General features: G+C 40.7%; 1 protein-coding gene across 1 annotated transcript in view; it reads right to left on the reverse strand.

The window, feature by feature from the left end:
• Positions 1–6,039: 6,039 nt before the first annotated feature.
• LOC128684683 (Na(+)/H(+) exchanger beta) overlaps positions 6,040–15,156 on the reverse strand; it is a 270,795-nt gene continuing 261,678 nt past the window's right edge. Inside the window, exon 22 of the mRNA XM_070100239.1 lies at positions 6,040–14,013. Within this exon, the coding sequence (XP_069956340.1) occupies positions 13,574–14,013 (440 nt within the window). The 3' untranslated portion in view covers positions 6,040–13,573. The remainder of the gene's footprint in view (positions 14,014–15,156) is intronic.

The following is a 15,156-nucleotide window of genomic DNA, read 5'->3' on the forward strand; positions in this document are numbered from 1 at the left end:
GCACTTGAGATCCAATTTCTTTTCCAGGAGATACTCCTTCACACTAGGGCCAAACATTTCATTGAACCACTCAACGAAAATTTCCCTCGTGACCCATGCCTTACTATTAGATTCCCAAAACACACACAATTTACTCTTCATAACATTGCTTTTCCTGAACACTCTGGGATTTTCAGAATGGTACACTAGTAATGGCTTCACTTTGAAATCCCCACTAGCATTAGCACAGAACATTAGCGTCAGCCTGTCTTTCATAGGCTTGTGTCCTGGCATTGCCTTTTCCTCTTGTGTAATGAAGGTCCTCTTTGGCATTTTCTTCCAAAAGAGGCCTGTTTCGTCACAACTGAACACTTGTTCAGGTTTCAGTCCTTCAGCCTCTATGTACTCCTGGAATTCATGCACATATTTTTCACCCGCCTTGTGGTCCGAACTGGCAGCCTCACCATGCCTTACCACACTGTGTATGCCAGTACGGTTCTTAAATCTCTCAAATCAGCCTTTGCTGGCCTTAAATTCACTCACATCACCACTATTTGCAGGCAATTTCTTTACCAAATCTTCATGCAGCTGCCTAGCCTTTTCACAAATAATCGAAGTCATAAGAGTATCTCCTGCTAATTATTTCTCATTTATCCACACCAATAATAACTTCTCAACCTCTTCCAGTACTGGTGATCTCATTTTTGTCAGCATAGTTACCCCCTTTGCAACAATAGCATCCTTTATTTCCTTTTTCTTGGCCACTATGGAACATAAGGTTGTGTAGGGTTTCTTATACATCCTGGACAGTTCGCCACACTTGTACCACTTTCATATTGTTCAATTATGGTTTTCTTAAATTCAATCGTATTTCTCACCTTCTTTACCACAGGCTTGGCACTAGGAGCTTTCTTTGGACCCATGGTAGCTTATTTAGTACTTGCAAGCACTAAAATAAATGGAATATTATGAAATATTTCGCTGGAGCACATGAGGAGACCTTCGCTCACTGGTAAACAATGCCAGACTGGCTGCCGCCCCGGCTCACGCCGTGGGTACGCGTCCCGGAAGAACTACGACTTGCGAGTCAACCTATGAAAAGCGAGTCCACGTTTATACGAAAATACCCCTATGATTGGCGAAATTTACGATTGCCGGGAACTACAAAAAGCGAGGGACCCCTGTATTTGCTGAATTACTAATACTATAATAATACTGGTAATAGGTGAACCTGACTACCAAGGAGGCATCATTTTACAGTCCAAAATATATTCCAGTTCAGCAATACAGTATTCTGTACAGCAATGGTCTCACATTTTGAAACTCAATATTTTATATGTCAGATTAAAATATATTTAAGAAAATAATTTATATACTGAATGTATATTTATACAATATACTGGTATACATCCTTCAACAGGTGTCTTGCCAGAAGTGTGCTGACATCCCCATTCATTGCCCTTCCCACCTCCAGGACTCGAGTAGATCCAACCAGTTTCCCCTGAATCCTTATCCATACATACTACCTTGCTCACACTCCAACAGCACGTCTCATAAAAACTAATTTGTATATATTGCATGGAATACATACGGCCTCTCCTCAGCAATGGAGTTCCATTCCTAAGACCAAGTGAGGAGCATATTATAATGGTAGCGGGTTTGTGTCAACCATCTCTGATATTTTTTTAATGTCACCTTTGCACCATTTATAATATTTCTAGTATATTTTGATTTTGATTGATTTTTAAATATTTATACAGTAGTTTACTGTATATTGTAAGGAACAGAGTAGAAGAAATCAGCTCTAATATACATGTACATTATTTAGGTAATGCATACTGGTCCAAGAGCCTGTCATAAGACTAAGGCATCGGTAAATGAGTACATCACTACGTGAGGAGAAGCTGCATATACATGCCATGCCGAATAGGTAAAACTTGCGCTTTTGGCTTAAATAGCAACACTCTTCTTGCCGAATAAGGCAAGTGAAAATCTGTATATTCAATAATTTTGCAAAAACCATTCTGAACCTAACAAAAAAATATATCTCATTGTGTTTGTTTATTATTAAATTACTGTACACTTGTCTATAATATATTTACAGTAGGGCCCCATTTATACAGCAGGTTAGGTTCCAGGCTACTGCTGGAAAGCGGACATCGCCGGAAAGCAGAATGCCATTTGTTTCCACTTATAAATGTCAGATAAGTTTACGCTAACATATTTTAACCCTTTCAGGGTTGAGAGGCCCTCTCCTAAACTTGTTCTTAGGGTCAAAAATTTTTTGGAAAAAAAAAAAAATTATTTTTTTTCTCATGAAAAAACAGAGAATCTTTTCCTGATCATAATGACACCAAAAGTATGAAATTTGATGGAAAACTTACGGAATTATGCTCTCACAAAGTTAGCAGTCTCGACGATGTTTACGCATCAGCGATTTCGCCCACTTTGAGCCCTATTTTTGGCCAATTGCAGTATACTAGTTAACAAAAATCATAACTATTTTGCTAACACTCCATTTTTTCTATTGAATGAGTACAAGAAATCACCCATTTACTGATTTCAACTATCCAGTAAAGTGGTCAGAATTTAGCAATTTTGCCAATTTCACACAAATTTCAAAAGATGCCAATTTCCAAATAGGATCCAGAATAAACAAGACAGACATTCCTGGAACTAAAATATCATTTCCTCTGTTCATTAGTCACGTCCCCAGGCCCCTCTTACATTTCTTTTGCTTTCCACTCTGAATTTTTATTCTCACAAAAAATTAGAAGATTTACTGTTATGCAGACTACTGTAGAAATGTAGAATGGTATAAATAATATCAGCACACTTGTGAAATATTATTAGACTCACCAGTTGATGTGTATTGGACATGTGGCATGATTTGTTTACTTTTGAACTTTGGCAAAAATCGAACATTTCTGCTACTTTGATCTCAATTTCAAGGTACGTTTTATTGTGAAACCAATCAAAATCAGGTGAATTTCTGTAATTACCTAGGTAGTAGGTTGGTAAACAGCAACCGCCCAAGGAGGTACTACCGTCCTACCAAGTGAGTGTACAACGAAAACCTGTAATTGTTTTACATGATGGTAGGATTGCTGGTGTCTTTTGTGTCTCATAAACATGCAAGATTTCAGGTATGTCTTGTTACTTCTACTTACACTTAGGTCACACTACACATACATGTACAAGCATATATATACACACCCCTCTAGGTATTCTTCTATTTTCTTTCTAGTTCTTGTTTATTTCCTCTTATCTCCATGGGGAAGTGGAACAGAATTCTTCCTCTGTAAGCCATGCGTGTTGTAAGAGGCGACTAAAATGCTGGGAGCAAGGGGCTAGTAACCCCTTCTCCCGTATAAATTACTAAATTTAAGAGAAACTTTCATTTTTCTTTTTGGGCCACCCTGCCTTGGTGGGATATGGCCGGTGTGTTGAAAGAAAGAAGAATGTTTTCAATTCTATAAAATAAGACCAGGAAAACTAGAATACAACCATAAATACCATACGAAAATACAGTGTAAAGTCGCTCTTTTAAACCAAAAACTCACTGTGCTGCAGGATTTTCTTTTATACTGTGCACACTGACCTCATAAACCCATTCTTTCATATGTAGGCCTACCAGCTTTCTCTTGCTAGATCTGAAGGCGCTAGAATTTACGCGTACTAGTACGTGTACATCAAAAACCCTGGTGCGTAAGCCGTACTAGTACGTCAGAAACCCTGAAAGGGTTAAACTGACAATAGAACAAGGCATTAAAAAACAAAAAAAGTAAAATACACACACAGTACACGGATTACTTACCTCAAAATATTTGTAGTCTTAATGGAGGGTGAGAAGTGAGTAGTGTTTATTGTAAGAAGTTAGGTATGGTAGCCAGCCAGGCCACCCCACCCCAGCCACACATAATATACTTCAACATTTAAAGAGCCCTAGAGCGATAAAATGTATATAGTGTACACTTATTACTTTTTTTTTCAACAAGTCTGCCATCTTCCACCAAGGCAGGGTGACCCAAAAAGAAAGAAAAAATCCCAAAAAAGAAAATATTTTCATCATCATTCAACACTTTCAACTCACTCATACATAATCACTGTTTTTGCAGAAGTGCCCAGATACAACAGTTTAGAAGCATATATAAAGATATATAACATACCCCTCCAAACTGCCAATATCCCAAACCTCTCCTTTAAAGTGCAGGCATTGTACTTCCCATTTCCGATACTCAAGTCCGGCTATATAAAAATAACCGGTTTCCTTGAATCTCTTTACTAAATATTATCCTCCTCACACTCCAACAGCTCGTCAGGTCCCCAAAACTATTCGTATCCATTCACTCCTATCTAACATGCTCACGCACGCTTGCTGGAAGTCCAAGCCCCTCGCCTACAAAACCTCCTTTACCCCCTCCCTCCAACCTTTTTGAGGACAGCCCCTACCCTGCCTTCCTTCCCCTACAGATTTATATGCTTTCCATATTTTATTAATATCATTATTAATATGGTATCTTCAAGGCTAATAAGACACTCTTAGTGATTTTAATGTGTACCTGCATGCCAGCACAAAGTGTAAGTTTACTTAGGTACAGGTGCACGTAAGTACGTACAGTGGACCCTCGACCAACGTTGGCATCATCTAACGTTAAATCCGACTAGCGATACATTTTAATGCAAAAATTTTGCCTCGACTAGCGCTAAAAAACCCGACCAACGCTATTCGTTCCGTTCGAGACGCGTCCACTTTGGCCTGAGCGCACCTCACTTGTCCCATGGGTGCCAGTGTTTACAAGCCAGCCAGCCACCATGGTCCCATCCAAACATACAATCGGAACATTTCATATTATCACAGCGTTTGTAGTGATTGCACCTGCAAAATAAGTCACCATGGGCCCCAAGAAAGCTTCTAGTGCCAACCCTGACACAGCTACTGCAAGCCGTGTTGGCAACCTGTACACTGACAATGTTGTGAAACACTTTAGAAATGTCACAAAGGAACGGGAGGTACAGGCCTCTATAGACAGATATGTTGTGTGACAGAGGTCCAGTGACTCAAGCTGGTCCTAGTGGCATTAAAAGAAGAAGGGAAGTAACCCCGGAAAAGGACTTGCCACCTCAAGTCCTAATGGAAGGGGATTCCTCTTCTAAACACTAAGACCATCAACACTCTCCCCTCCTCCCATCCCATCAATCATCACCAGATCTTCAATAAAGGTAAGTGTCATGTAACTGTGCATGTCTTCTTCAGTTTGTGTGCATTAAATTAATATTTCATGTGGTAAAAACAATTTTTTTTTCATACTTTGGGGTGTCCTGCATGGATTAATTTGATTTCCATTATTTCTTATGGGGAAAATTAACTTGACTAACGATAATTTTGACTAACGATGAGCTCTCTGGAACGGATTAATAGCGTTAGTCGAGGGTCCACTGTATAACTATGAGAGTACAGCCTCTCCTCACTTAGCGACGTACTCGTTTACCAACGCCTTGGACTTACGACGGACTCTGACCAATATTTATATCTAAATAATGTATATTAGAGTTGATTTCCTCTAGTATTCTGTTTACATATTTCAATATGCAGTACACTACTGTATAAACATTTAAAAATATACCAGAAATGTTATAAATGGTGCAAAGGTGACATTAAAACAATATCAAAGATGGTTGACACAAACCGACTACCATTATAGTATGTGCCTCACTTAGCGATGAATTCGTTTAGCGACGTGGTCTTAGAACAGAACTCCGTCGTTAAGTGAGGAGAGGCTGTATATATAAAATATGGATTAACTTTAAAACACTTGAAATTTTGGAAAGTTTCCAAACATGATGAAGAGACGCGGTGGTCACGGAGAATGTAAACAAACCGGGTGGTGCATGCTGTATTAGAGAGGGAGCCATATTGCGAGTTTTGGCCATAATTTGAAATCGCTGTATTAGTGGAATGCCGTAAGGCGAAATGCAATAAAGCAGGGCCCTACTGTAGTTGGATTAGGCTAAATTAAATTGCACTTGTTATAATAAGGTTAGGTAAGTTGTCTAAAGTTCTTTTGGTACAAATTTATTAATTTTTACATTAATATACGTAGATGAAAAAATATTTTTAAATGTACAGTGGACCCCCGCATAACGATCACCTCCGAATGCGACCAATTATGTAAGTGTATTTATGTAAGTGCGTTTGTACGTGTATGTTTGGGGGTCTGAAATGGACTAATCTACTTCACAATATTCCTTATGGGAACAAATTCGGTCAGTACTGGCACCTGAACATACTTCTGGAGTGAAAAAATATCGTTAACCAGGGGTCCACTGCATAAGAGAAAATTTTAGAAAGGACTTAATTTTAAACGAGTTCTTGCTAATTGATCAGTTTTACCAATTTGGCATGACACACACACATGCACACATCTACATTATATATATATATATATATATATATATATATATATATATATATATATATATATATATATACACACACACACACACACACACACACACACACACACACACACACACACACACACACACACACACACACACACACACACACACACACACTTGTTTAACATATTTATAGATGGAGCTGTAAAAAGCAAATGTTAGGGTGTTGGGGAGGGGGGGGGGGTTAAATTACGGGGAATCAAACATGTACGTACAAAATGGGAGTTGACACAGTTACTTTTTTTGCTGATGATACTGTGCTTTTGGGAGATTCTAATGAGAAGTTGCAAAAATTAGTGGAAAAGTTTGGGAGGGTGTGTAAAGAAAGTTGAAGGTGAACATAGATAAAAGTAAGGTGATGAGGGTTATCAAATGAGTTAGGTAAAGAAAAATTGGATATTACACTGGAGGGAGGGAGTGTGGAAGAAATTAATGTGTTCAGATATTTGGGAGTAGATTTGTCAGCAGATGGGTTTATGAAGGACGAGGTTAACCATAGAACTGATGAAAGAAAAAACGTGAGTGGTGCACTGAAGTGTCTGAATATTATCCATGGAGGGAAAGAAAGGAATGTATGAGTACAGTGGTACCAACACTATTATATGGGTGTTGTGGAAACATATTTAGTCCAAAAAATTCCACTGACTGGATCCACTTGTAAATAAGCTTTAAGAGCCCTTAGCATCCACCCTAACAAACAAATGGTGGAGATGGAGAGTTTACACATACTATTTGGTAAATTTACACTTTGAGGTTTCAGGAAGGTATAAACTGTTAGTAACTAATATTAGAATTAATAAGGTATCCTTAGATCTTAATATAGGTAGCCTTAAACCTTAATGAAGGTTAGTATTAGGTTGTATCAAGTAAGAAGACTAGATGAATTGCGAAGCCTAGCAACCCCATGCTTGAATGGAGGCAAGACAGGATTGAACAGATGCTAGCTCGCCCTTCTAGGACAAGACACCCTGGTGACAAAAGGGTCGCGAGAGCTACAGCTCAGATTATTATTATAATCAAAAAGAAGCGCTAAGCCACAAGGGCTATACAGCGCTGCAGGGTAGGGAAGGAAGCGAGGGTATTGGATGGCAGAAGGGAGGAGGGATGATCAGTAGGTTACAGAAAACAGCGGGGCAGGGGATAGTACGGGGGTAGAGGGTAGCAAGAGATTGAAGTAGAAAGGGCTGAAGGTATCAGAATTTGTGAAGTAAGTCAGTTGTTGTCAAAAAGTCAATGAGAGAGTCTGGATGAAAGGTGGGTCCATCAGCGAGAAGGGAAGGTAAAGAGAGAGCAGCAGAGCGAAGACGACGACGGAGGTAAATTCTGCGTGCTCGTTGATAAAGTGGGCAGTCCAACAGAATGTGGCTGACTGATAATGGAACTTGGCAATTCTCACAGAGAGGAGCAGGGCGCCTCTCCATGAGATATCCATGAGTAAGACGAGTATGGTCAATGCGAAGACGGGAGAGAGTAGTCTCCCAACCTCGACACTGGTGATAAGAAGACGGCCAGTAACCTATACTCGGTTTAATAGATTGAAGTTTATTGCCGAGCATAGTAGACCAACGTTGTTGCCAACGGGTGTGAAGTTGGGCAGATATTGCAGCAAAATAGTCCGTAAATGGAATATCTCTACATGAAACTGGTAGGTCATGTACTGCTGACCGCGCAGCAGTGTCTGCCTGTTCATTGCCCTGTACGTCAACATGACCAGGGACCCAACAAAAAACAATATCTTTATGCTTGGTAAAGATGCGGCGTAGCCAAAGTTGGATACGGAGGACTAAGGGATGAGGTGTATCAAATTTCTGTATAGCCTGTAAAGCACTAAGGGAGTCTGAGACAACTACAAATGATGACACAGGCATAGATGCAATACGGATAAGTGCTGTAAGGATGGCATACAATTCAGCAGTAAAAATACTAGCCGAAGATAGTAAATGCCCTTGTACGATGCTGTCCAGAAACACTGCTGTGAATCCTACGCCGTCAGAAGACCTAGAGCCATCTGTGTACACAGCAATGGCATGAGAATGAGAGTGAAAGTGGTCAAGAAAAAGAGAGCGGGAAGCGACCGTAGACAGTTGGGCTTTCGAGCAAGGGAGAGAGAAAGAACAGACTCGAACAGCTGGAACTTCCCAGGGGGGTAGGGAAAAGTGAGATGCTACATGTACATAGAAAGGTGGTAGCTACAGCTCAGAGCCCCACGTGTCTTCAAAATACCAGCCTGGACTTCACCTAGAGGCATCCCAAAGTACTGTAGAATTTCGTCTCTACCCAGGCCCCGTAGTAAGACAATACCTTTCATTTCTTTTAGTATGGTTGGCCAGCAGTATTCTGAGAAATGCGAGTTATTTGAACTGTGGTTATAAGTGGGCGAATGCCCCATGATCCAGTAATTTAGATTGCAGGGCAACTCCCCTTCAGTATTAGTTCAGAAGCTAGTGTCTCACTGACTGCTTAATATTTATTAGGAAATACCTATTGAATTCAGGGATCCTTAAGGTGCAGGCTGGGGATACTAATACCATCTGAATACTTGCAGGAATAAGTCCTTCACTGCACATGCAGAGGGGGACCAGAGGTATCTAGGTTTGCTTGGGTAGAATCAGGGGATTTCTAGTAGCATATTCTCCATCTCCAAGTAAGTCACTCTTTTGTGCATGTAGACAGGAATTTCTTGCAAGGTAAATTTACATATGGAAATGTGTTCTAAAAGCCACTTGTGAGACTGAAATGACTAATCTCATGGTCTGTGTCAATAGTACTGGCTAAGGTGAGCACCTCACAAGAAGGAAGACCACACACATTTTCACAGGTGTGAATTATTATTTTTATTATTATAATCAAAAAGAAGCGCTAAACCCACAGGTGTGAAGCATGGGTTGTAAATGCTTCAGTGAGGAGGAGGCTGGAGCCAGTGGAGATGTCGTGTCTAAAGGCAATGTGTGGTGTAAATATTATGCAGAGAATTCGTAGTGTGGAAATTAGGAGGCAATGCAGAGTTACAAAAAGTATTATTCAAGAAGGCGGAAAAGGGGTTATTGAGGTGATCTGGTCATATAGAGAGGATGGAGAAAAATAGAATGACTTGGAGGGTGTATAAATCTGTAGAGGAGGGAAGGGGTAGGGGTTGGGGTTGTCATAGGAAAGAATGCAGGAAAGGGGTAAAAGAGGTTTTGTGTGCAAGGGGCATGTGTAAGCATGTTAGATAGGAGTGAATGGAGACAAATGGTTTTTGGTACTTGACAAGCTTCTGGAGTGTGAGCAGGGTAATATTTTGTTATGGGATTCAGGAAAACCAGTTAGCTGGACTGAGCCAATATCCTAAACTTTCTTCTTTAAAGTGCAGTGCCTACACTTTAAAGGAGAGGTTTGGGATATTGGCTATTTGGAGTGACATCTGAACTGTCATGTCTGGGTGCCTCTGCAAAGACAGTGATTATGTGTGATTGATGGTGAAAGTGTTGAATGATGAAGTGTTTCTTCCTCTTCTGCCTTGGTGGGAGATGGCCGATGTGTTGAAAAAAATATATATACATATGTGCATACACATACACACACACAATCTGAGCAAAGATGCAATATAAATATATGTAATTGTATAACCTAGGTAGTAGGTTGGTAGACAGCAACCGCCCAGGGAGGTACTACCGTTCTGCCAAGTGAATGTAAAACGAAAGCCTGTAATTGTTTTACATGATGGTAGGATTGCTGGTGTCTTTTGTCTGTCTCATAAACATGCAAGATTTCAGGTACGTTTTGCTACTTCTACTTACACTTAGGTCACACTACACATACATGTACAAGCATATATATACACACCCCTCTGGGTTTTCTGCTATTTTCTTTCTAGTTCTTGTTCTTGTTTATTTCCTCTTATCTCCACGGGGAAGTGGAACAGAATTCTTCCTCCATAAGCCATGCATGTCGTAAGAGGCGACTGAAATGCCGGGAGCAAGTGGGCTAGTAACCCCTTCTCCTGTATATATTACTAAATTTGAAAGGAGAAACTTTCTTTTTTCTTTTTGGGCCACCCTGCCTCGGTGGGATACGGCTGGTGTGTTGAAAGAAAGAAGAAGTAATTGTAGAAAAAAGATTAGTAGTGTATACAGATAATATGTATGAGAAATATTCTACATTTAGAGTCATACTTTGCCTTGAAAGTGTGTGTCATGTATATAAAATCATCTTATTTATCCAAATTTTTTTTATATGTAAAAATTAGTTACAATATTACAGTATATTTCAAGTAATATAAGAGTTATACAGTGGACCCCCGTGTGAGGGAAAAGTTCAACAGATAGGAGTAGCGAGCGAGTATATGGTAACGATTGCCGGCTGCTTGTTAAGGTAGGGTCAGTCTAGCTCCCGCTATCCCCTCCCCCCCTTTCTCCCCACCCCAAAAGGTGACGTGTGGGGCTCCGGCCAAACAGTAATCACTCAACTCACAGCACAACTGTAAGTAAAAGCCTCTGCTCCTATTCTAGTGGATATTGGTTGAAAGCTTCACTTTTGACCAATAATAAACTTAGCCCTTTCAGTTTTAAGCTCCACATGAGACTTTTAGATAATCACCACCTTTTTTTAAGTATCTTACACTTATCATGGAGAGTGATTTATTAAGCAGTGGGTAACCTGTCTCTCTTTCCAGCTTGGAATGACACATCGGGTCACCTGCCAACCAACGAGAAGTGTTGAAGGAGACAGACTGAAACCGGTCCTGGGACGTCACTTCATGATCTACCTACCTGATTAATTGTACAGGACACTACCCCTCATCTTTGCAGTGGTAAAGAACCTGCGTTCCTGTCATTTGGACTAACTATTCAAGGCTATAGACTCTGTGAAGAACTAGTCGTTGGGTTGTCACTCAACACCTGTGACACCCCCCCCCACAGCATCAGCAACGGCTACAATTTCTACAAGACAGTGTCAACCTCAACCAGACACCCCAGTATAACTGTACATATTAGCATTGAATTCAAATGTCATTTTTCCATTTCATTTTTCTTTCAAGTAAGATACACCTTCATATTTCAATGTTTTATCTTTCCATTAATAAATAATAAAGTGTTTATCTTTGTGAATTATTATTTCTTTTTCTATTCATTAATTTTCCTGAGTAGGAGCCAGCCTTGGTAATACTGTCTGAAGTTGTTACAGGGCTGAGTAATGAGTAAGCCTTCACACCCCAACTTATGATCAGCTCTCAAGTCGAACAATTATGTAAGTGTATTTTTGGGGGTCTGAAACGGACTAATCTAATTTACAATATTTCTTATGGGAGCAAAGTCGTTTGGTAATGGCACCCGAACAGCCTTCTGGAACGAATTAATATTGCAAGTCGGGGGTCCACTGTACAAGTGTTAAAAAGTACTACAGAAGTGGAACAAAATTCTTCCCCCGTAAGCCATGCATGTCATAAGAGGCAACTAACAAGCCAGGAGCAAGGGGCTAGTAACCCCTTCTCCTGTATACATTACTAAAGTTAAAAAAAAGAAACTTTTGTTTTCTTTTTGGGCCACTCTGCCTAGGTGGGAAACGGCTGATTTCTTGAAAGACGACGATTTACATAAAGTGACACAAACAGCAGGGAAAGTGGACCTAGCAATGATCAATGAAGAGGCAGGGCCAGGAGCTGTGACTTATCCCCTGCAACCACAAATGGGTGAAAACACACACACACACACACACACACAAAAAAAAAAAAAAAAGTCGACTTGACTACACTGAAGGAGAGGAGAGAAAGGGAGGATATGATAATGACATATACAATAGTGAGAGGAATTGGCAAGGTGGACAGAGACAAGACGTTCCAAAGACGGGAGACAGCAACAAGGAATCACAGTTGGAAGTTGAAGACTCAGATGAATCACAGGGATGTTAGAAGTATGTATTTCTTCAGTCACAGAGTTGTCAGGAAGTGGAATAGTCTGGGGAAATGATGTAGTGGAGTCAGGATCCATACATAGCCTTAAGAAGAGGTATGATAATGCTTGTGGAGCAGGAAGTGTGATCTAGTAATGACCAGTGAAGAGGCAGGGCCAGGAGCTGTGACTCAACCCCTGCAACCACAACTAGGTGTCCCTACTTGCAGATAATATGGAACTAATGAGGAGAGGAATGTAAGTGGACAAGGCTCAGGTAAGATTGCAAGGGGATCTGGACAGGTTGCAAGCCTTGTCTGGTAAATGGCTCCTAGAATTTAAACCCACCAAGTGCAAAGTCATGAAGCCTGGGAAGGACAAAGAAGACCAGAGGTGGGGTACAATCTAGGGATCATCAGAGGCTGCAAACCTCACTCAAGGGAAAGGATCTTGGTGTGAGCATCATAACAAACCGAGCACATCTCCTGAGGCGAACATCAACCAAATAAGCGCTGCAGCATATGGGTGTCTGGTAAACCTAAGAATAGCATTTTGACATACAAGTAAGAAGTCATTCACGCCACTGTACACCACGTATGTCAGGCCCATACTGGAGTATGCAGCACCAGTATGGAACCCACACCTGGTCAAACAAGTCAAGAAAATGGAGAAAGTGTAAAAGTTTGCAACAAGACTAGTCCTGGAGCTAAAGGGTATGTCCTATGAGGAGAGGTTAAGGGAACTCAACCTGACGACATTGGGAGATAGGAGGGACAGGGAAAGACATTCTAACAAGGTATAAAATACGGAGAGGAATTGACAAGGTGGACAGGGCAAGGATGTTTCAGAGATGGAACAAAAGAATAAGGAGACACAACTGGAAGTTAAAAAATCAGATAAGTCAGACAGGATTGTTAGGAAGCATTTCTTCAGCTTTAGAGTTGTCAGGAAGTGGAACAACCTGGAGAGTGAAGTAGTGGAGGCAGGTATGATAAGGCTCTTGGAGCAGGGAAGGAGTAGACCTAGTAGCGACTAGCAAAGAGGTGGTCCCTGAAACCACAAATAGGTGAGCACGCATGCACGTGCACACACACACACACACACACACACACACATGCATACACGTGTGCGCACATGCCAGGACTTACGAATCAACCCCTGCTAGCATATATATAGGCGAGTATACACACACAACACTGAAGTTTCTTTTTCTGTACAATACTATGAGTTATCTTGTGTTTCTAACGAAATTTAAGATTTATCTACTCTTTCCCCTCAGTCTCAGCATTTGGAGCACTTGAATCCACCTCAGTAATGGAGGCCAGAAGTGCTTCCTCTTCACTTCTGCTGTTCTCAGTGTTGTCAGTCAAACTAGCAGGCTCTATACTTTCTAATTCTATTTCTTTGATCAGTTCTTCAGTAGCCACACTCCTACCAGGATCTGAGAAAACTGAAGGAGGTCTCATGTGTGATGGTTCCTCTGTTGCATCAGCTTGGGTTCTCATGTCTGGAAGACTAGAACATGGTTCAGCAGCTTCTTGTAGTGCTTGAAGAATCTGCATTGACACGGGGTAATCTGCACCTGGTCCAGGGGAGGAATAGCAGGTTTGCAGGGGTGCACCACGACGCAGGGTTGACATAGTTCTGCGTCGAGCAAAGTGGCGTTCCACCAGCTCCGCTACACCATCTTGTAAGTCTAGATCTGCAAAATTGTAAGATGTTCATGATAGGTTCATATTAGTTAACCAATAAAAATTTTTTAAACACACTTGTCATCTCCCATTGAGGTAAGCAGACCCTAAAAGAAGGAAAACTCTTTCACCATCATTCATTCAATTGTTGTCTTGCCAGAATTGCAATGACATCACAGTTGAGATGGCCCTCTGAACTGCAACATCCTCATTCCTCCTCTTGAGAGTGCAGGTACTGTACTTCTACCCCCAGGACTTAAACACAATTACTAATAATAGAGATGGGACACTGCATAATGGCAAATTTGCATAAAGTGAGCCTACACAATGAGGGAAAACCTCTAATAAATATGCAAACTCTACGGTACTACAGGTCAGTCATCACTAATCCGGCATCACTGGGACCTGTAGTGTGCTGGATTAGTGAGTTTGTCGGATTACAGAGTGGTTAGGTTAGAATACACTTAATTAACCTATCAATAGACTCTTTCTGCTACATCTTCCTCATTTTCATCACTGCTTTCTCCTCCACTGGCTTGCTGCTGTGGATTTACAACCATCCGCACAATTTCTTGAGTAACTATAATGATGAAATTTGATATTATGCTAGCTGAAATTAGTACCGGATTACTGATGGAACTGGATAACTGATTGCATGATTAGTGATGGCCCAAAGTCTTGTTTGAAGCACTGCACATAATTAAAGGGTTTCACTATAGTAATTATATAAATTTATTAACATATTTACCATTTCCCACTGAGGCAGGGTGACCCAAAAAAGAAGAAACACTTTCATCACCATTCACTCCATCACTGTCTTGCCAGAGGCATGCCTATGTTGCAGTTCAAAAACTGCAACATATCAACCCCCCCTCCTTCAGAGTGCAGGCACTGTACTTCTGACCTCCAGGACTCAAGTCCAGCTAATCGGTTTCCCCTGAATCCCTTCCTATGAAGGGATTCAGGGAAACCGGTTAGCCGGATTATAATAATATCCTAACTATATTTCATTACCTATATGAAGTGATAAATTATAAAACCCTCGTCTAACATTCATATAAACAACAATCTAGACAGTATTTTGCACCTGTTTTAAGTGCAAAACATTTTTTCAACAAACTGGCTGTATCCCACCTAAGCAGGGTGGCACAAAA

The sequence above is a fragment of the Cherax quadricarinatus genome, chromosome 5 (assembly GCF_038502225.1).
Source record: "Cherax quadricarinatus isolate ZL_2023a chromosome 5, ASM3850222v1, whole genome shotgun sequence".
Taxonomy (NCBI): Eukaryota; Metazoa; Arthropoda; class Malacostraca; order Decapoda; family Parastacidae; genus Cherax; species Cherax quadricarinatus.